This window comes from Electrona antarctica (assembly GCF_951216825.1).
Source record: "Electrona antarctica genome assembly, chromosome: 17".
In the NCBI taxonomy this organism is placed as follows: Eukaryota; Metazoa; Chordata; class Actinopteri; order Myctophiformes; family Myctophidae; genus Electrona; species Electrona antarctica.
Window position 1 is genome coordinate 7,846,038 of NC_136798.1, and position 23,493 is coordinate 7,869,530.

At 43.4% G+C, this 23,493-nt stretch overlaps 1 protein-coding gene across 1 annotated transcript in view; it reads left to right on the plus strand.

Moving 5' to 3' along the window:
• cep128 (centrosomal protein 128) overlaps nucleotides 1-23,493 on the plus strand; it is a 102,422-nt gene that overhangs the window by 3,574 nt on the left and 75,355 nt on the right. Inside the window, exons 6-13 of the mRNA XM_079526846.1 lie at nucleotides 454-545; nucleotides 1,567-1,639; nucleotides 2,635-2,730; nucleotides 8,429-8,509; nucleotides 10,165-10,239; nucleotides 12,213-12,375; nucleotides 14,008-14,147; nucleotides 16,567-16,638. Coding sequence (XP_079382972.1) covers nucleotides 454-545; nucleotides 1,567-1,639; nucleotides 2,635-2,730; nucleotides 8,429-8,509; nucleotides 10,165-10,239; nucleotides 12,213-12,375; nucleotides 14,008-14,147; nucleotides 16,567-16,638 — 792 coding nt within the window. The remainder of the gene's footprint in view (nucleotides 1-453; nucleotides 546-1,566; nucleotides 1,640-2,634; nucleotides 2,731-8,428; nucleotides 8,510-10,164; nucleotides 10,240-12,212; nucleotides 12,376-14,007; nucleotides 14,148-16,566; nucleotides 16,639-23,493) is intronic.

The following is a 23,493-nucleotide window of genomic DNA, read 5'->3' on the forward strand; positions in this document are numbered from 1 at the left end:
AGATACCTCACAATTGTACTTAATTACATGTACTACTCTTATCGGCTTCATAAAAGCCTGTTGCATGGTTACTTACAGATAGCTGCCACAAGAGGGTGCACTGATGCCTCTGGGCCACTTACTCCCTTAATGATTTCATATTATGGCATTTCTTATGGAATCACTGCTCTGTGGCCTAGTACGGTGGAGAGAGGAAGACACAAGCCCTGAGATGGATTCAAACTCAGGATGTAATTGCAGTGTGTAGCTGAGCCACCAGTTATACCATCGGCTACTAAACTATTCATGTTGATGTTATACACAGAGGTGTACTATTTTCATGTGTGAGACCCCGCTTATTCAGATTTATATTTTGTCCAATACACTACGTGTCCTTAGCCTCTCCCATACGTGTAGTTCAGAATGTTGAGTGTGTCTTTTAAGCAGCGTCTGTCTGTTGCTCTCGGTCCACAGGTCAACAGACTGCACCAGTCGTTGAGGGACCTATGCAGTGACCAGATGAGGCTGTCCGATGACCTAGACAGAGAGATTGTGAGGAGGAACAGGTATCCATGCAGAGTCAAATCCTTGACAATAGCTAACACTGTTTTTTTTTAACCCATTCTTTTAACCCGATTCTAAAAAAAAAAAAAAAAAAAAAAAAAAATCTTCTAAACAGACAGTTTTTTTTTCTGAAAAACACTTTGTTTCTATGTCAGTGGTGCTCAACCTTTTCCATGTCAAGGTCCCCCAGAATTATCTGTATTTGGCTGCGGACCACCATCTGAAAATATGTGGGCACCCACCCCCAGATGCAAAGATTTGAGTTAAAAACGTTCGCTCTGAAAGAATATATATTCAAAGATTTGCGCCTTATTTTCACGATTTTTCAAAGATGGCAGATCTACAAGTTCATAGCGTGGCCCTCAGTGCCGCGCTATGAGCTTGTAGATCTGCTATTTTTCAATAGCTAAAGTACAACATAATGCTCCAGTCCTCCATTGCACCAATGCCTTTAGCTAATTTCTTTGCATATACAGTACAACTAGCGCTCAGTACAGTGTGGTTTATCAGCCAACGTTTGAGTACAGAATGGAATGGTGGCTTGGTATCTGCTAAACGGGCTGTTGCAGTAAACAAAGCTGTTGGTCTGTCTTTCTGTCTGTCGTGAATTAAACGTGAGTGGACACAGCATACAGTGCCATGTGAGATTACTGCAAATCTGTAAACAGTGTTCACATTCTCAAACCTTAAATTTGCCTAGAAATCGACAGCATACTCCAGCATTTTAAAATGCATGCCATGATTATATCGTCGCTGTTACCTCAATATATTACATTTTTTCGTGAATTAATGCCCTACTTGATCATACTACAGCGTCACGCCAAAGCATCACAAGTACCAGAGCTTGACGATCTGCTACCTTTGCTATTGTTTTATTTGAATCCTGTTTTGGACACATGAGGTTTCCACCTGGCAGAGACGCTGTAAAACGATTCCTCGTAAAAAAAGAAAAGAGCAGGAACTCTTGATATGTAAATATTTCTTCAATTATGAATTGGCTGAATTTGATCTGTTGTTTTGCAGGTCTGAAATTGAAACCAGGCGAGCGATGGAAAGTCTCTCGCAACACTTGTCACCTCCACCGAAACAGGACTCGGTGAGTTGGGCCTGTTTCCACTCTCGTGTCTGAGTGTATGATATGTGCAGCAGTACATCTAATTATGGCATTAGAAAAAAGTATATGAATTTAACGAAATCACAACCAAGCTGCTATAGAGCGTCGCAGTCCCGCCCCCTACCATGGACCAGGAAATGATTCTCCGTTCATTTTCCTCATAGACATTTCAGAAAGTATTTATTTAAAGACGTTTACGCCGCGGACAAAGCCAACTCGAGTCGTGACAAATCATGACAACAAACAAATAATTAGAAAGAAGAAAAAAACGGCAGGTTACAACACTTTTTTTTTTGTTTTTCTTCTTTGTAATTATGTGTTTGGTCCAAAATATTGTTTGTGTTGTCATGAGTTGTCACGACTCGAGTTGGCTTTGTCCGCGGCGTAACCGTCTTTAAATAAATACTTTTTGAAATGTCTATGGGAAAAATGCATTGGGATTCATTTCCTGGTCCATGGTAGGGGGCGGGACTGCGACGCTCTATAGTAACAGATTATTCCATAATTTGTTATCAATCCCTGCACCTTGGGAACGATATTAGCAATAATAAAATAAACAACGTTCAAGTTCTGTGTCCCATCGATTACTTTGTGTGTTTTTTTCCCTTTCCCCCATCTCATGTAGTCTAGATCCCAAACAGTGGGTTACGGACACATTTGTATGGGTCCCTTTATTGTTTGTCTCCTACATTTAAAAAAAATATTATTAGTTCAAAACATTCCTAAAAATGTCATGAATTAAAAACAAAATTCTATGATTTTTTTTTCAGTAATTTATTTCTTAAAGAAATCAAAGAAAAATCTATGAAATTACATGAATTAACAAATGTTTAAGAAGTAGTGCAAATAGCCAATCTACACGCTCGCGACACGTGAGTTTGTAGATCGGCTATTCTCACTAGTTTGGGTCGTGGGCAACTGTCTAATTTCTCTTTTGGGTCACGGGCTAAAACGACTGTCTGACTGTCTGTCTGTAGGTGTCGTCCCGCGTGGAGCGGCGCCTGCAGGATCTGGAACGAGAGATGGCGGCCACGGAGCGACAGAGTGTCCTCATGTCTGAGGAGCGGCTGGAGGTAAGGCTTTACTCTTGTTTTCTGCTCCCTCCCCGACCACAGTCTCCCACCATTTCATATGTTTTCTGCTCCCTCCTGGTGGCTGTATATATAGAACAGCAGGAGCATAGTTTTAGAATGATAACGCCTAAAGTATTTTATTTTGCTTTAACGAATCCATTTCACAACATCCTATCCCCTCTGCTACCCTGCTGTCCCTGTGTTAGTCTGGCTGCTTCAAGCAGAGAAAATAAGGCATGTGCGAATGCAGCCAGGCTCCCAACAATAGCTATTTGGTTTATTAACGAATGCATTTCATAACATCCTATCCCCTCTGCTACCCTGCTGTCCCTCCCTGTGTTAGTCTGGCTGCTTCAAGCAGAGAAAATAAGGCATATGCGAATGCAGCCAGGCTCCCAACAAGAGAGCATATAGCTATTTGGTTTATTAAAGTGTAGCCACAACACTGTCACCGGGTGAGTTGAGCAAGTGGCGCGAAGCACAGCATTTTCTGCTTGCATAAGTAGAAAAGTAAAAACATAGCAGAACAACAATGATCGTTGGGTCAGACCAGGTATGAGCAGCATGGCCAGTGTGAACAGTATTGCAAGATGTGTGGTAGGACAAGTCATGTATCATCCTTCTATTGCACAGCTGTGTTATTGGCCTATAGCAGTAATATTGCAGAAGCTGCTATAAGCAATATTATGTCAAAGTTTTAATGACTTTTTTGTATTCAGACAGCCAGCAATGAGTAAAATGCTCTCAAAAAAAGTAGTCTCTGAAAGATGTTCCTATAAGCTTTGTCATTGGTCGAAAAAAACCCCGGTCGAAATGACTAATCAATCAGGAAGTAGACAGGCAAATCGACCAATGGCAAAGCTTCTTTGAATGTAGATTGTGGCCCCTAGATGTGTCACAGAGACTACATTCTTTTGGGGAGTTTTAATCATTGCTGGCTGTCTGAATACCAAAAGAAAAAAAGGTCATTCAAATTTGACATAATATTGCTTATAGCAGCTTTAAGTTACGGCTTACGGGTCGGGTATTGTACACAATAGATATATATATTTATTTTTTACCGTATACATACTGTATAGTGTAGTGTAGACATTTCACTCAGTAGGGGTATGCGTGCAAGTAGGGGTATGCGTACCATCATCCAATGCTGGTACGCAGTTCAACTAACTTACTGCAACCTCTCATGGGAGGAATTCAGATTTCACATGACTCAAAAGTTTTGCTGTGCCCCCTCCGTATCATGCCATTTTGGTACTGATCTATTTAGAACAACCACCAGACGCATTGTTGCCTGTGTCACATTTAACATAATTTAATATGGAATTCTATCAAAATGCTAAATAATTTGTCTTTTGTTGCCCAAGTTGTGCTGATCATCGCGACAAAGGGAAATGATTCCAATCAAGGAACATTTTCAGACACAATTAACCACAAAGGGACACATTCTTATCTAACTTGGTTGTGAAAAAAACTAAGAGAATATAATTACACCCACACTTTTTCCTTGTACAGACAGATGTACCCAGACAGATTACAATAAATGGTAAAAGCCTCCAGGCTCTTGGTGGCTTTCATTTGTACAGATATCCACGTGGGCTGAAGAATTGGGTAGTTCACACAATATCGTTACATAGGCCATCAACTCACTGGCAGATAACTTTTATCAAAGTAAACTTGCAAAATTGCAGGGATCAAAAAGAGAGCTGCCAACATCATACGTCTTTTATATAGCTGTGTGTGTGTGTGTGTGTGTGTGTGTGTGTGTGTGTGTGTGTGTGTGTGTGTGTGTGTGTGTGTGTGTGTGTGTGTGTGTGTGTGTGTGTGTGTGTGTGTGTGTGTGTGTGTGTGTGTGTGTGTGTGTGTGTGTGTGTGTGTGTGTGTGTGTGTGTGTGTGTGTGTGTGTGTGTCTTCACAAAATTGTAAAAGTGACATGCACTAAATACATTTATTTACCTGCATTATGTGTGTTTGTTTAACTTCAAACTTGGCATGTGTCAGACAGTGTCACAGATCGCCTTTTGACACCTGTTTTCCAAAGGCCCCGGGAGCCGCGGACATGTCACATTGCAGATTTTTACTTCCTGATTCTCAGTTTCCGGCCAAATCGGCCATAGTTATATGACTGGCACTCTGAGCCACCACTAGATGGGACTGTTAGCGGTCAATGAGTTTATACTTTATATGGTCGTTCTGAGAACTGAAAAGTCTGGAGGAATTTCTATGTGTTTGGGGGTGTAGGCACGCCTCCCCTGATGGGCAAATCTGACCCAAAGCTGGAAGATCTGGGGTATAATAGCCTGTAGCGCCTCCCTGAGGGCAACAGCTGAAATAGATGGTGGGCTAGAGATGATGTTGTTGGAACACTTATCGCCCATTGGATGCTTATATAATTGAGTGTAGTATGTGTTGTTATTAGTTCATAATACTGCACAAAACTGTGATGGATGATGCTAAAATACTGGCTTTAAACAACTGTAGAAGTTTTACGTTTTTACTGAAGAAATCCAGGTGTTCTTCTTTGTTGATGGGGTATTCCATGTGAAGGAGTTATTGATGTGAGTTCCAAGGTCTTTGAACTCTGTTAGGGTGATGGGATTGCCATCGATGTGAATAATAGGGAATTTATAGGGCTTGTATAAGTTGTATTGTTTTTCAGATCCAAGAAGTCTATGATTATTTATTTCACTGGTTTTGGCTGAGCCGGTCCGGGTCAGGAGGTTATATTATATTATTTTGCTATTCCAGCTGCGTGCCTGGCTGATCACAGTGTACAGTACTGGGTCTCTGTGTCACCTCATAGCTTTTAACCGCTTTCCATTATTTTAAACTTTAGCTGAAAAATAGTAGATCTACAAGCTTATAAAATAGTAGATCTACAAGCTTATACGTAGGTCTGCTATTTTCGAAAAATCGTGAAAATGTGTGCAAATCTTTGAAAATATATTCTTTCACAGTGAATGTTTTTAACTCAAATATTTGCTTCTGGGAGGTCCCTGGAACAACATATTTTCAGATGGAGGTCCGTGGCCAAATGCAGATAATCCTTGACATGAAAATGTTTGAGAACCAATGACATAGAAACAGGTTTTTCAGAAAACTGTCATGATTTAGAAGACATTTGTAGAATCTGGTCTCGGGTCTATAATGACATATTGGTGATGAGTCCAGAGATTGTTTATTATAATAACTGTACTCCATGGAACTGTCCCGTGTTTCCCCTAGCCAGAAGCCCATAGTGTGGGGGGAGTTTTCACGCATGCATGCTCGTGCAGCGCGCGTGCATGCAACAGACCCTTCCACACGCGCGCTGCGTGGGCGTCATTTTTGTCATTTATTTTTGCTGTCTTTTGCGGTTATTTGCCACACACCTTCAGCTGTGTTTACTCGTCACATCGTCACCCAGCCATAATTGGATTTTAGCATCCTTTTTAGACTAGAATATTATATAGTAATAGAATAGCCGATGTTAATAGCCTACCTTTGCAGGGGTTACATCAGCAGCATTCCTGACTGACTGTCAAAGTAAAAGTGGCCACAATTCATGTTTTCTGTCCAATAATGTTCCTTTTGGAAGACATTCCAAGAATTAGCCTCCAGAATTATGTTGGGATGTGAATAATATTGTTGCTATACGAAAGAAGACCAGCTTTATGCAGTTAGTCATAGTGTATTACTGTAGTAATTCAGCCACCCCTAAATCTAATTATGAGCAGTTGTCTTCACTAGGGGCGGCGGTGGCTCAGGGGTAGAGTGGCCGGATGGTAACCGCAAGGTTGCCAGTTCGAACCCGGGCTCCCCCAGACAGTGGCCTATCCAGGAATTACGTTTTGGGCAGACAAGATGTGTTAATTGTCGTCTCCCCGCGCACAATCGTAGCACTAAAGGTTTTCAAAGAGATATACCTGCCAGACGAGTAGTATACAAAGGCTGAAAGGCATGCATTTACATTTCAATGGGCGATTGAGGGTCGCGCTCTACCGCAACGGCCAATCAGCTGTCCATTAATAGTTCTCAGGTCTTGTTTTTGTCCTTTTTTTTATTTTTATTTTGGCCAGGCCAGAAATGGATTTGGACAGGCGGACGCCTGCCCTCGCCTCATTGTAGATACGCCTTGAGCAAGACACTGAACCCCTAATTGCTCCCGATGTGCTGGTTGTTGCCTTGCATGGTTTTCTCTGTCATCGGTGTATGAATGTGTGTATGAATGGGGGAATGTAATACACAATCTATGTAAAGCGCCTTGGATAAAGGCGCTATGTAAATGCACCATTTACCACTTTCTATTATTTCTCACTTGCCATTTCCCTGCAGTTTAACAGTAAACCACAGAGTGGTGCTGTTTAGCTGTAGGAAGATCCACGATGAGGTGAGATTGCCCTACTCTCTCTGCTGTGTGTGTGTGTGTGTGTGTGTGTGTGTGTGTGTGTGTGTGTGTGTGTGTGTGTGTGTGTGTGTGTGTGTGTGTGTGTGTGTGTGTGTGTGTGTGTGTGTGTGTGTGTGTGTGTGTGTGTGTGTGTGTGTGTGTGTGTGTGTGTGTGTGTGTGTGTGTGTGTGTGTGTGTGTGTGTGTGTGTGTGTGTGTGTGTGTGTGTGTGTGATAATAGTAGCTGCCGATTCATTTGCATCCCTATCCACAGCAGTGCCCTAATGGGATAGCAGCGGGGGCCCCGGGCAATGGGAAATAATGCATTTGTCCCAAAATTAAGGGTGAATAAACAGGCAGGAGGAAATTAAGAGGAAAATAATCTCTTTTACTACTAAAGAGCAGGGGGGGCGAGGAGGAGAGCGGTCCAGGGGCTTTTCCATTCCCCACCGGTGGGCCCCGCTCGCTGCATGCGATGTGAATCTAACACATGATGAGTCACTTGGGGAGATGTTATTTGCTAGCAGCCGGTAATTCATCACCGCAGCCTGCTCGGAGTGAGTGGGATCGATCTTTTAAGCCCTGGTACAAATCCACCGCGATGCCAGGCGTACTGTTCCTCCAAGCAAGCAGACAAGATGGATGCCACCCAGTGACTCGATGCCTCTCGCTCTGCATCCACGCCACTCCCTCGACGGCCTGGCTCAAGTTGTTTAAAGGGGTTTACAGATACAAATAATAATGGCATGAATATGACCCCATACTCTTCACCCCTTTTGCAACCAGATCTTATTTTTATGATGTTTGGGAGACAAGGAACACTTGTCTGGGGATTTTATGCGGGTAATATGTGTATTTTAGTATTTCAAAGTGTCTGTGATGTCATGGACTACAATTGCCATAATGCTTTGGCGCACTGCTCCTTGTGGAGAGGGGGAGGGCTGTCTTACTGAGACAACATGTAGTCCAGGAAGGAAGTGAGCCCAGTGTCCTTGAAATACTGAAATATCTAAAAACACACATTACCCACATAAGCCCCCTAGGAAAGTGTTTCTTGTCTCCCAAACATAATTAAAATAAGATCTGGTTGCAAAAGGGGTGAAGTGGCCCTTCAATGGCAATGTGGTGCTGCTCGTGTTTGCATGTGGCGTGCTATCATGACACGTCCCGTGTGTGTGTGTGTGTGTGTGTGTGTGTGTGTGTGTGTGTGTGTGTGTGTGTGTGTGTGTGTGTGTGTGTGTGTGTGTGTGTGTGTGTGTGTGTGTGTGTGTGTGTGTGTGTGTGTGTGTGTGTGTGTGTGTGTGTGTGTGTGTGTGTGTGTGCACGCGTTGTGCAGGCTTTGGGAAGACAGCAGACACAGGAGAGAGATGAAGCCGTCAAGGGCAGAATGCTGAGGTCAGAGCAAGAGAAAACCAAGGTATGTTTGATTACATGTAGTGAGTGGATTTTAAAGATGTTATGTTAGTCATCTATACTGACTGTTATAGTGGTTAATGTTATTTGCTATCATTAACCGTTTTCAACCCTATAGGTGGGCAGGTGACCTTATTTTCAGTGCTTATATGGCCAATTTACAAAAGGGTTGAAAGTTGAAAGACGGTAGATTTTCACTATTCATTCATATATTATATACAGGCCCATCTCAATGAATTAGAATATTGTGTAAAAGTTCATTTCCCCCCCTAATATAATTCAAAAAGTGAAACTTTCATATATTCTCAATTCATTGTGCGCAAGTATTTAAAAACCTTTTTTTGTTTTAATCTTGATGATTATGGCGTACAGCTCATGAAAATCAAAAAATCCTATCGACAAATTAGAATATTTTACGAGACCACTAAAAAAAAACGAGAAATGACGACCATCTGAAAAGTATATTAATGTATGCAGTCAATACTTCGTCTGGGCTACTCTTGAACAAATTATTTCATCAATGGGGCGTGGCATGCAGGTGATCAGCCTTTGTCACTGTTGAGGTGTTATGGAAGCCCAAGTTCGCTTTGATAACAGGCTCCGTAAATACATTTGTATTGTTGAGTCTCATGTCCACTTGACAATACAACCTAGATTCTCTGTGGGGTTCAGGTCAGGCCAGTTCGCTGGTCAGTTAAGCACAGTAATACCATGGTCAGTACACCTATTACTAGTAGTTTTGGCACTGTCGGCAGGTGCCAAGAATTGTAAAATACTTTGATCGTTTGCCTGTAGTCTCTTCCAATGGTACCAACATCAATACAGCATCGAATTGTGGACAAAATCTTATCCAACGACAACATAATAATCTTTATTGTCCCGAAGAGGATATTCATCTTCACAGGTCTGTTCAACAACAACAACAAAAACAACACATAGTACAGAAAAACATTACACCAAGACAATACAAGAACATGAGTTCCCCACTGTGTACAGAACCATCCTATCGGCGGGGCAGTTTGTTTAAAGGACCACTTTTCAACCTATCTTCATATAATAGGTCCTCACTAATAATCATGAAAAAATTATGTTTTTTTCTACTCGGTCTGTGTCTCATAGGAGGGCTGTGGGCAGTTCAGAGACCGTCCTCCAGTGACATCATCGATGGGGAATACAAGCTAATACAAACTGCAGGCTTTCTAGTCCTGAAAAGTTGCAATGCGAAAATGGAAGCCATCGTTCCCTAATGATGATGTCACTGGAGGACGGTTTCTAAACTGCCCACAGCCCTCCTATGAGACACAGACTAGAGTAGAAATAAATCGTGCCATTTTATCATGATTATTAGTGAGGACCTATTATATGAAGATAGGTTGAAAAGTGGTGAAGTGGTCCTTTAATGCCGCGATGGCTGAGGGGACAAAGCTCCTTCTGAAACGAACCTTTTTCCATGGCAAGGTTCTGTATCTTTGTTCAACCTCGTGCCATCAGGACAAAGATACAACACATTCTTATAGTTTTGGGTCTGAGGGGCTACATCTCATCCAATGGTGGTCCGTGGCTCAAATGCCGAATGAATAATGGACCTTGATATGAAAAGGGTTGAAAACAACTGCACTGGAGAGTTGTGTTGATGCAGTCTCTCTCTGTGCTCCTCAGATGGAACAGGAGCTGGACAGAACCAGGCGGCTGCTGGAACAGACAAAGGACAGCAGGGAGTCCCTCGAACAGCAGGTGTGTGTGTGTGTGTGTGTGTGTGTGTGTGTGTGTGTGTGTGTGTGTGTGTGTGTGTGTGTGTGTGTGTGTGTGTGTGTGTGTGTGTGTGTGTGTGTGTGTGTGTGTGTGTGTGTGTGTGTGTGTGTGTGTGTGTGTGATGTAATACATAAATAACACCTGTCTTGTCGAGCAGGTTTAACTCATCAAGACCTGAGACCAGATTCTACAAAATGTCTTATAAATCATGACAGTTTTTATATATTGTATATTTTACAATTTTTATCTGTGGTTCTCAAACTATTTCATGTCATCCAATTCACAGCTAGAAATGCTCGTAACTTAAGGCTATATGTATGAGATGCTTGCTCCAGCTCGCTAACGGGCACTGCCATCATGAGGCCACACCCATTTAAATCATACACATTGATTATGAATGACCCAATACTGATCAATGATTATAATAAGCCTCACTTCACGGCTGCCATCTAAATCCCGTTTCAGTTGATGGTGGTGCTGGTTTTATTATTTGGAATCTATTTTAATCTGTCTAGATCATCATTAATTAACCATTTAATCAATACCCAAACAAGGTCACCGATAGGTGAACTTCTTAGATCCGTAGATGCATGATATAACATTTTTACAAATCACTAATTCACCACTAATCGTGGACCCTAGTTCCGTCGTACTGGTATTATAGCTATTTAAATAAATATAACCTTCTTTAACTGCAGGTTAATTACTTAATTATAGGAAATGCGATACAGAAAACGCACGTCTACACACCATATGAACGTCAACAGTCTCTGCAGTGCCTCTTCGGTTAATCTTTCCTTGGCTTCATAGCCAGTATAAACATTTAACATTCGGTTCTTTTATTTCTTGTGGGATTTTAGTGCAGAAGAAGACTCTCACCCTTGTACATGGCAACAATTGTGTTGTGACAATTAACCCATTTTGGGCAGGAACCCCTTTTGGTGTTAGCATTATGTTATGCTTTAGCTATTTTTGAAAAATCGAAGAACGACTGACATAGAAACATAGCTTTTTCAGAAAACTGTCAGGATGTAGAAGACATTTTTAGAATCTGATCTCAGGTCAAAATGGGTGAAGCTTGACCTTGACCCTCATATCAGACCACATATGACACTGATATCTTGCAGGCATACACACACCCTCACGCAGGCAGGTTGCAAAATAACCCTACCGCTCGTATGACACACTTCAGTACATTCCTTAAAATACCTTTTGGCTGATGTTTGCACCACAGTGCGTAGGAGCATGTACTGTGACCTCTCAGTCTTGAATACAAGCTTTTGCATGTAATCCGTGCCAAACACTAGTTCTCCTCAAAACTCCCACAGATCCATTGGCTGCTCTGTGACCCCCTTTCCACCGGTTGGTTCCCAATGGGAACCGGTTCAGTTATTTTTGGTTCTTAGTCCATGAGCCAGAGCTCCTATTATTGGTGGGAAAAACTAGACCTATATTAAATGGTTTATAGGATCAATACAAGTAAATTAATACATGATAACCCTTCCACAGTAGTAGCTTTTTCATATTTTCGATGATTTGATTATTTTCCTACATAATGCCTCATTTGCATATTGAAAAATGTAAAATTTGTAATACAATAAACCATTGTCTTCGTGTAAGTACTCAATTGGGGACATTTCATGGTGATAACAATCTAATATAGGTATGGTTTTGCCCACTCAATTCATAATTAACGTTCCAATTTTGGGGCTCTGGCTCATGGACTAAGAACAAAAAAGAACTTCCCATTGGGAACCAACCGGTGGAAAAGGGTCCGGTGTGTCCCCCAAGATGAGAGCCTCATACGCAGGCCATTGAGTGAACCCAAACGACCGCTCGTCAAAGCAACTGATTTGGAAACCGCGCACACACGTCTGTTTCGACCCTTCTGTGTGCATGGTTTCATTGTTTGCAAAAGAATAATGGGTCCCTGTGCGGGGGTCATTGCCTCCTAGGTGGACGACATGCGCGGGGAGCTCCTGAGGACGGGGAAGGAGACCGCGGAGCTCCGGAGGAGCCAGCAGGACCTCCAGCGGGAGATCAGCCAGCTGTCAGCGCCTCCTCCCCGTCCCATGTACGCCGACAGGGAGGACAGGGGGAGGCCAGGAGTAGGGCCAGGTAGGTACTGTGTTGAGAGCTTGGTTGTCTGGGGCAGGAAGGTGTGGGGTGGTGTACAAGGCTGAAAGAAAGATTGGTGGATAAAGGGGGGACTGCCCAATGTGCCCATAGATCCGAAGTCCCGTTAGTCCGAACATGCGGAAAGGTTGGCGAACATGCGCTGCTCCCGACATGCGCTGCTGGTTGGCGAACATGCGTAGTTATGTTTAGGGTTAGAGATAGGGTTAGTAATTTCGGAACAATGACATGTTACTGATAAAGGAGATAGGAGAGAGGGCATAGAGATTCTGTAAAGGGGAGCGAGGCAGAGATCATAGAGAAGAGAGGAATGAGCGGTGCAAATGTTCAAAAGAGGGGTGGAAAGAAAGAGTGAGAGCCTGGTTATGGGAAAAGGAGTTGGCATGGTGTAAAGTAGAGATCGATCGATATTCATTTCTCTCTGTCTCTTTTTATTTTTAACAATATAACGGACAGAACAACGGTAATTGGTGGTCTCTGAGTCTCGGTCGGGCTCTAGTAATGGGATTAAAAGAACCGAAGCCTTCATTTTTTCCAGTCAGTGAAAATATGTTTTGTTTTGTTCAGCCCTACTATAGAATCACAATAAACCACAGTACGATAAAACCCACATGAAACGGTACGCCACAGTGAACCACAAACAACCACAAAAAAATAAAAAATACAATCCATTAAGAGTCAATTCTTGAGTGACAAGAAACTCATTTCAAAGTCATTTCAAAATGATTTCTTATCATTTCAAAGTGGATACAAAGCCTTTTGTTTCGTATAAGTAAGTGGTAGACGGAGTCATGGTGAGAGATTAATTGTGCTATGCAACAACGATGAGACAAAGGGAAAAGAGAACTGGGATAAAAGTATCACGAAAACCTTGTCTTTCAGTACCAGTCTATAGTCTAGTGGAGCGTGCCGCTGTCAACTTCAGGGCATTTCAGAGATACAATTGTATATAATTGTTCACTTCCTGGTGATGTGGTAGGCTGAATTTCCTGAATAAGTAAAAAATAAAATAATTAAAATAATAAAATAAAAAAAGCTTTACATAATGTCCTCTGAGCCTGAATTGTTCACATACTGTAGGCATTCTCTCTTTTATACACACATTCAGACTCTCCTCTCCTCTTTACCTTGTCTATAGAGCGTCGCAGTCCCGCCCCCTACCATGGACCAGGAAATTAATCCCAATGCATTTTTCCCATAGACATTTCAAAAAGTATTTATTTAAAGACGTTACACCGTGGACAAAGCCAACTCGAGTCGTGACAACTCATGACAACACAAACAATATTTTGGACTAAACAAATAATTACAAAGAAGAAAAACAACAAAAAAAGTGTTGTAACCTGCCGTTTTTTTCTTCTTTCTAATTATTTGTTGGGCCCAAAAATGTTTTGTTTGTTGTCAAGATTTGTCACGACTCGAGTTGGCTTTGTCCGCGGCGTAAACGTCTTTAAATAAATACTTTCTGAAATGAGGAAAATTAACGGAGAATCATTTCCTGGTCCATGGTAGGGGGCGGGACTGCAACGCTCTATAGTCTTATCATCTCTTGCCTCTACCTTAAATGTGACTGTGACTGTATCCATGTGTGTGTGTGTGTGTGCGTGTGCATAGATCGTTCGGACCTGGAGAAAGAAGTCGCAGAGCTTCGAGGCGAGCTGCGCAAGGCCTCAGTCCTCGGCGAGGTGGACGAACTGAAACGCACTCTGGAGCGCAGTGAGAAGGAGAGGATTCAACTGTGCACTCGGCTTGAGGTGAGGCTGTTTAATTAATGGCTGCTTCAAAACCTTGAAAGTGAAATATCCCTTTAATATCACTTGATTGTCTTCTACACATGGGACATGGTGCCAGAACTTAGAGTATATATGAATAGAGACGGCACCCGAGTTCTCCTCCCATCCACTTGCATTAAGTTGCTCAAAAGCGCATGAGGCGATTTCACTGTGCATTCTGGGTAGGAACAGAGTGCATTCTGGGATGGATTGGGCCCAAACACATGAACGCGCTGCCGCTGACTATCATTGCAGGCATTCAGCGGTCACGTGTCATCGTTAACGTGCACAATGATAGTTAACGGACCAGCGCGTTCATGTGTTTGGGCCCACGCTGCAATATCAAATTCGGCCACTATGTCCATTTCGCCTCAGGGTTTCATCCGGGTGCCGTCTCTATTCATATATACTCTAAGTGCCAGAATCACAAAGACCATACCACCATTATTCATTTGCATGTACGAGTAATTCGACTTGGTGTGCGGTGGAAATCAGGTCTTCACAGAAGTTAAGCAGAACATTATTATACATTATGAAACACTGTACAGGTGCAGCACCAGAATAGCAGATCAGAGGCCGAACAGCAAGTCTGTTATACTGCGCACACGCACGCACGCACGCACGCACGCACGCACGCACGCACGCACACGCTCCCACACTTAACCGTCACTTTGACGAGACGTTTCAATAAAAAAAGCATGACCTCGTCAAGTAGGGGCACCCAAGGCTACGGTGCATATCAATGAAGCACGCCGTAGAAATGACGATGCTGTATAGTAAGGGCATCACTTTCTCAGAGGGAGGAGTGTGTTTTTGGTTAAAGTCCCACACTGACTCCCACACTCGTTTATGAGTAGGTGTTTACATGTACGGTACCATCTGGGATTTCTCGTATGATTTTATATTGAGACCTAAACAGATGTCAGCAGTTTTTGTAATTTTTAGGTTTTCTGAGCTCTATTGCACCCAAAAAAAACTGAACTTTGAACATTCAGTAGATTTTGTGGTCTGGGCTTTTTCCTGAATAATTAGGCTCAAACAAGATTGGCCTTGTCCACAAATCCCATATACTGTATGACATAACAATTTGCCAGCAGATGTCACTGATTTTGCCTGTTATCATTGCAGCTCAAAAGGCTTCAGAACACACAGAGAAAACCCCCAGAGCACAGAACATCCACTGAATGTTCAAAGTTCAGGTTTTGTTTGTTTGTAATTGAGGTCTAATAAAACCTAAAAGAAAAACAAAAAAATAACATAAATGAAAATGAATGTCATGAAACCTTTAAATCAAACTGAAGACTTATATAAGGCCTATTCATAGTCCAGTTTTCGGTGAAGAGGTGACCACCGTGGTTAGTAAAAACAGATGTGTTGTGTGAGCGGTGACCACCGCGGCGTGTCGTCATGTTGTCGTTTTCGGTGGTCATCAAACTGGACTATGCAATTTGAATATGCCTTTACTGTGAGTCAAACTGTAGACTTCAAAGTGACTGATTTCTAAAGGCTATTACATTTTATTGACATTCCTCCTCCTGATACTTCTCGGAGTGCCTGGGACTTAACTCTTTATTTATTTATTTTTTCAGTTCTGACCGTGGTTTTTCTTGTGGACTGTGTGATTAATCCGGCACAACTTTTGAAAGCACTTTTGAAAGGCGGAAAGCGTATAAACAGCAGCAGAGACGAAGAGTTCTTATAATTGTCACGGGGTTCAGGACAAAAGAGGTGTTAGACATTCTTCACGGGCGCTCGAGCCCCGCAGCCCCCACAGAGATGACGTCACTGAACAGCAGCCATATCCTCCTGACATGGCGCTACGCTGCTTTGTGTCTGTTTGTCCTGTCTCACTCCCTCCACACAATCTGCAGCAGTGGTGGGAAAAAAGGACTCGGTTGCTTTACTTAACCCATTTAGACCTGACCGCAAAATCCTTCTGAAATAAATATTTTCACGATTTTTCAAAAATAGCAGACCTACAAGCTCGTAGCGCGCCACTCGGTGGGAAAAAGTCCCCAAAAAAGTCCCGTTGGGGAAAAAGTCCCGTTGGGGAAAAAGTCCCGTGGGGAAAAAAGTCCTGTTGGGGAAAAAGTCCCGTTGGGGAAAAAGTCCTGTTGGGAAGTAACTAGTTTCTAAACTTTTCTAATAAAGTTGTGGATTAAGTACAGTATTTGCCTCCAAGATGTAGTGGAGTAGAAGTACTGATATTAGAAAATACTCCAGTAAAGTACAAATACCTCAAAATTGTACTTAAGTACAGTACTTAAGTAAATGTACTTAACTTTTTACTTTCCACCACTGCCTACATACAACATCCATCTTGTGTCTCTCTGATTTCTTTGTTTTTTTCACTCCCAGTCTGCCCCCTATCCTTTTATAACTCTATGGTTCTGTATCTCAGGAGCTGACCTCTGACCTGACCAGGCGGGAGCAGCAACAGCTGCGCATGCTGGAGCAGTTGAAGGACATACAGGTATACACGTTTTAGGCATCCAATGTGTTACACTTTCAGGGCTTTAAATTAATATATCCATTCTACTGAGGCTGCCAGGATTGTTTTATTACCTTTGGAGCATACGCCGAAGTATTTGCGCCTTTTGATCCATGAAAATCCGCCTGAAAATAGTTCCATGGCTTGTTCCATCCATCCATCTTCAACCGCTTATCTGTAGTCGGGTCGCGGGGGCAACAGCTCCACCAGAGTGCTCCAGACTTCCCTCTCCAGAGCAACATTAGTGACTTCCTCCCGGTGGATCCCGAGACGTTCCAAGGCCAGTTGGTCAATGTATTTCCTCCAACTGCGCCCCGGGGTCTCCTCACAGTGGGACGTGCGTCGAGGACCTCCCTAGGGAGACGCCCGAGAGGCATCCTAACCAGATGCCCGAACCACCTAAACTGGCTTTATGGATTGTTGTCGAAGAGAAAAATATGCAACCATCGCGACCCAGAACAACAACAGGCAGCGAGGGCTGCTGGAGTGCAGTTAGAACTACCGTTCACTTGCATTGAACTTTGCAGCCCTTGCAGCCCAGAGCACGGGTCGATTTCCGGTTTTCGTCATCATAACGCAACGGCCTCGTCACCAGGTCTGCGACAAATCCGCTATTTATTTTATATTATTACAAAACGGTGAATTAAACACATAAAACAAATAGTGGGTATAGCGTATTACACAGGGGAGAAACATGGATTAAATAGCATGCAAAACACGTTATGCAGCTAAACTGTTAATCTGACGTCTTTCCTGGTTTGTGTGTCTCTGCGTGCAGCTAATCTCAGAAATCGCTGGAGAGATCAGCATGAACTTACTCAGGCCAGTAGGCCAAGGAAGACACACCATATATATTTTTTTAACATTAATGATATTAACAATAGTACAGTTAATTTCAAGCTTTTGGCCCCAGACCTTTTTAGAAAGTATTGTTTTCCAGCATCACTGACAATTAATTTGCATATATGTTTGAATCATCCTTTGTTTATTTAATTCAGTCAATGTGTCCACATTCAAGCGGTTTTTTTTGCACTGTAACCGACAGTAGGTAACATTTGACTATAACTTGCTTACACATTTTATAGCTGGCGTGACGACACATCTGCACACCAAAGAACGACGTGGCAGCAGATGGTGGTTTGAGCCATTGTTTCATTGTAGCTAGAATGTGGAACTAACAATAACAAGCGACATGGTAGAGATTGCTGAATCATGCAAGCGCCGCCAGGCTTTCAGCAGTACCTGCAAAGAGTTGTGGATGTGCTTTAATACGCCCATTAGTTAATTTTAACCCGTTTAGGACTGAGACCAGATTATACAAAATGTGCTCTAAATCCTAAATCCTGTTTTCTGAAAACACCTATGTTTCTATGTCAGTGGTTCTCAAACTATTTCATGTCAAGGAACCCCCAGAAGCAAAGATTTGAGTTAAAAAAGCGTTCACTGTGAAAGAATATATATTCAAATATTTGCACACATTTTCACGATTTTTCGAGTATAAATTAATGGTCAAAAGTGGTTAAAAGTGGTCTATGGACTTTTAATGTTTGGGGAAAATGAAGTAAAGTGTCATACATCATCATACATAATCACATTCCGGCCAATCACAATTGGTGTCCTCACTTTTCTGTCATTCTGGCCAATCACAATTGGCGTCTTCACTTTTCTGCCCTCAACCGGTGTTGGTGGACATTGTTTTGTGTGTTTGTGTATCCCTCCGGGCTATGGGATCAGATTAGAGTATGCAACTATGCATCAAGAGTATGACAGTTTTGTCAGAGTATGGAGCTCCACACTGACATCATCAATATGACATCAGTCCTGCCCAAATATGGAGTTCATTGCACAGCGTTTGTTCCGTGTACCACAATAAATGGAAGGAAGTTCATCAGGGCCTCATTCCTATTAGTGGTTTCAGAGGTTCTGAGCTTATCACTCCTGAGGTATCACGTGACCTCAAAAGACTTGCATCAAGAGAGGCCTCAAGTCAAGTCACGAGTCATTGGCATTGAAGTCCAAGTCGAGTTCAAGTATTTTTGTCTATTTGAAGTTTAAAGTCATCAAATTTGTGACTCGAGTCTCAAGTCCAAGTCTGTACAGTAGTAGGACCACATTCGTTTAGAGGTGATCAACTTCTTCTTCCTTTGTCTGACATGCTACACTGGACGGTGCATTTGGAAGGAGGCCCTGAGAAATGCTTCTATGCTGCTGTTGCAGTCGACCATCAGCTGTACACCTTTGGAGGGTACGCTGACGGGTACCCTTACAGGGACCCCATTCATGTGAATGTCTTCAACACAATGTCTTTGCGCTGGAGGAAGTTGCCTCCAACTGGAAGCATAGAACGTCCCCATGAGATTCCTACCAACTGCATCCTGCACACAGCTGTGTTGATAGAAGATATCGTTTACATCTGGGGAGGACTGACTGGTTTTATTTTAGACGGGATCGACAATAGTCGTGCTATCGTCAGTGGGCACACCTTAAACACGCTTAATGCATTTGATGTTGACACCCACAGATGGTTCAGGCCCAAGATCTCCGGTACTGTTCCAAAGGGGCGGTCTCAACACTCAGCCTGTGTCCTGGGGAAGGTCATGTATATCCATGGAGGATTGGTCCATCCGACTGTAGGACACAGCAATGACGTCTACACGTTGGATACTACCACAATGCTCTGGTCTGTAATTACCACCAGAGGCACTCCAGCACCTGCTTCATGTGGTCACGCCGCAACCTTCATCGGGGCAAAGATGTATGTATTCGGGGGCGTGGAGCACAAGGACACCATCGGAGTGTTTGACACGGAGACCAACCTCTGGCTGAGAATGCCTTCTCCACAGCTTCTTCCAGAAGGACGCAGGGGTAATTTGGCCTTTGTCTACAATGGAGAGGTGTACGTACTTGGTGGCAGGAGCTTCGGCAACTTGTTGTACCACGATGATATGTGGAAATTCAATCCAGAAACGACCTCCTGGATGCAGGTTGAACCCAAGGGGGACCGCCCGTGTAGAATAGCTTGGACGTACTGTTGCATGGTGGAAGATCGTGTCGTTCTCTTGGAGGAATTCAAAGACGGACTAGGTCGCCGGTGCTCCAATACGTACGTCTTAGATTTCAGTCCTAATTTGGAGACCTTATGCAAGCTAGCAGTGATTCAGCATCGTCTGGAGCAGTTGGAACTCCCACACAACATCAGGTGGGAACTGACAACCATGACCACCAACAGTAGACTCAATAACCACCAACAGTAGAGTCATTGTCAGTCTGTCGCCAGATTTCTGTATATGTCCGTGTCCCTTTGTGGCCATATGGAGAATTCTGTAGCCGTCTGTGATAGAGTACTGTATTCTCAAATTGTGTGAAACATTGTACAAGAAATATAGAATTTCCAAAAGACATGATTGCAGTATATAAAAACAAATAACAAAGGAAATGGTCACGTAACTGTCCATGACACTTTCATGGACACTTTCATGGGAGCCAAAACTCAAACCAGTTCAATGAATACATGGCAGTGAATGGAGCCGGCTGGACAATTGAGACCTTTGTCATATAATCGGTTCCGGAATTTAAAAGAAGACATATCGCAGGTTGTTTTCTAACCACTTGCTTTTCGAGGTGCACAGAGTGCACAGTATATAACTTTATTTGAGGATCTAAAACAGCAGCAGGTATCGTTTCTGGCTCGGAGGTATCGCAAGATTTGGCTGCCAGACAGGAAACGGTGGGAAGTCTTGTGATACTCGGTTCAGAAAGGTACTTTGTGCTCTTTAGATACCATACCTGTTCAGATTATAGCTATCCACGATTTAACTTGCTAAGATGATAGCATCATGGTCCATAGCTACGCCTACTGAAAGGCCACAACTGCACATAGAGTATGTCTTTACTCAAACTGTCTAAATAATATAACTCAGGTGTCTTTTATACTTTTATTGTCGTTTAACAAACATACATTTAAACACATGAACTATTTATCTAGGGTTGGTTTAAGGGTTAGTTTTAACCCAGTTTAGGTTAGACGTTTAGTTAGTTTTAACTAGTTGGTTAGTTAGGTAAAAAACCTGCATAAATGAGACAATATACATAGCATTCGTCAATTACAGGCAGGTTACAACACATGGATAACACATTATTCATTGATTATTAATAGTTTGCATTGTATCAATAATTACCATTGGTCTAATGTGAGTTGTTTTTCTTCATGTCCATGTGGTTACATGAGGTGTGGATTCTTCTTAGTTGGCTTGAATCTGACTTATTGAAACTGGCGCCAGGCCATTTAAACCCTCTGTTTCCTTAGACCTGCCCTGTGGGCAGGTTCACATCAGCTAACATTCAATTGGCTGCTGGGCACTGTGGCAACAGTCCTTAACCTTACTATTGGTTGAGAGATCAGGAAGTACATTTCCCACTGACATGTGCTAGCCATGTCTGGCATGGGAGAAGCATGCTGGAGGGAGAAGTGGTTGAGGAACTCTTGTTTACACAACTGCTGGCTATTCACCTCTTATCAGAGCTCCCCCGCTATGCTCTGGCCTGTTTCTGACATTCCCTTAGAGGGAGACGGAGGTGTCACATTTCACACCTTCCTGTTAACTTAGCCTGCTTTGGGGTGAAAGGCTCTCCGACCATAGTTATAGTACTAAAATTATTGAAGTTTACACAGTGCATATTTATTAATAGAAACCAAACGCTGATTACCATATCCAGCGGAACACCTCCCGCCAAAACTAATCTATAACTTATAGAGTGGTTTTCCGATATCCGTTATGCCGGTTTGGTTCAACACATAATTGACCATATGTGCCGGGAGAGGGTTCGATAAACACAAAGCCATTTTCACCTGGTTGAAAGCCAGGAGGAAAATGGGAATCACCCCTGAATCAAATGACATTTCAGCTTGCTTGGAATCAGAGGCTGGAATAGACATTGACTTTGGAGTAGTTATACTATGATTATCTTAACATGCCTTTGAACTGACTGGTTAAGGAATTATAATATTGTTCTTTGTTTTATCTTTTCAGAATTAGTTACTCATTCTAAGGTTCCTGTTTGTTTCCTTACTTGTAATTCTGTTTAATTTGATTCCACTTTGTTCAAACAAATCCCTTGACTTGTGATATCTTCGTGGATCACTACTTAATTTGTTACATTTTAGAAGCAGGTTGGTTCCTGCCATTTATTACCCCTCATAAACTTGCTTGGTCCTGAGCAGATTGGAGATAAGATTTCACCAGGGTTCTGGTTTACTTTACTGTCTTTTTCGTAAAAGCCCTTGGATTTTGTGTGTTTAGTAACTAATGTGTAATTTAGCATGGCACTTTTATTACCTTCAGGATTTTTTAGGCAATTATTTCAAACTGGCCTGCATTTCAAAAGTGTTACTACACACTATTTTGTCCCTGTCATTGACATGGGCTGTCAGTTTGTGTGTGGCAACTGTAAGTGTCACGATTCACACCTTCCACCCAGGCTTTTCCCTTGCTGGAAAGGAAGAATTAACATGGTATAACCAAACATTAATTTACCCCAGGACTTATGAGTTACTTTTTACACTTTTTGGCTTGTACTCGTCAACCGGAGATTTTTCTTGGTACCTGTTAATTTGTTAAACAAATCACACAACTGTTTAAAAACACAACACAGATTTCTCATTGTCTCTTACTGACATTTTGCAATGGGTCCCACTTCGTTTTGCTGGACAAGTTACTTTGTCAGCCTGGTGGCCTGGCCCCCCTCCATGTGTTAGGGGGGGGTGTGTGTGTGTGTGTGTGTGTGTGCGCATTCGGAGGACTTCTGCCTTGCGCTTCTTCCATTTGCTGGAGGGGGGTTTGTTGTGTGTGCGCGTGTGCGCGCGTTCGCATTCGGACTTCCTGCCTTGCGTTTGGAGGGGGGGGGGGTTTGCTCTGTGTGTGCGCGCTCCCCCAATCCTTGTGGTGGCCAACTCCCCTTCGTTGGGGGGAGCTGGTGTGTGTCCTGGCCCCCCTCCCTGTGTTAGGGGGGGGCAGGCATGTGTGTGTGTGCGTTCGTCATTCATGACGTAACTGGCATTGACTGCATCTTTTCATTTTAACTTTCCCTCTGCCATCGGTGCCATCGGCAGGTTTTATTGTGACCTTACCGATGGCTGCAGGGCTTGTGATGGAGAGCGCTGCTTTGCAAAGCTTTCCCCAGCTTCCACATGGTTTGGCTGTGGGCGGTCCCCCCAGCTGACCACCTTTACCCTCGCCGGACGGAAGGGGATACGTTGTGGTGGTCGTTGTTGTGGGGTGGACTACCGCAGTGGTTGCTGGCATGGGTAGGCATAGCAGGGCGATCGTCGCAGACTCCGCCCTGGTGAAACTCAAGGGCTTATGCCTTGACAGGGTGGATTCTGTGGGTGTCAGGCCGCTGCTTGCACTGGTGGAGGACGGTTTCGTCTCACCTAGGTCTGCCGCTCTGATGTCATCTCGCCCTTCCGAGGCGAGGGATTGCTGTGGCGTGTGCCACTGTTCTGTGGCGGTCGACTTCCTGTTGTCTCCCGCGACGGACGCCGTGACAGCGTGCGCTGTGCTGGCCCCGGCAGCTCTCTGGGTGGTTTCTTCCTTTGGACTCACCCTGGCCTCCGGTGCTGGTTCTGCTGACTTGGCGTCAGGTGCCGGCTCCGCTGGGCCTCGTGGCACCGTGTTGGGACGCGCCTGGTCGATGCGCACTGACGTAGTGGCCGTCGGCGCCTCATTTCCCACGTCGGACACTGGGCCCGTCGCTTGCACGGCTGTTGAGGGCGCCCGGCTGGTGTCCACTGTGTGGCCACCGCAGGCTTCATGCTCCTCCGGTGCTGCTGACCTGGCG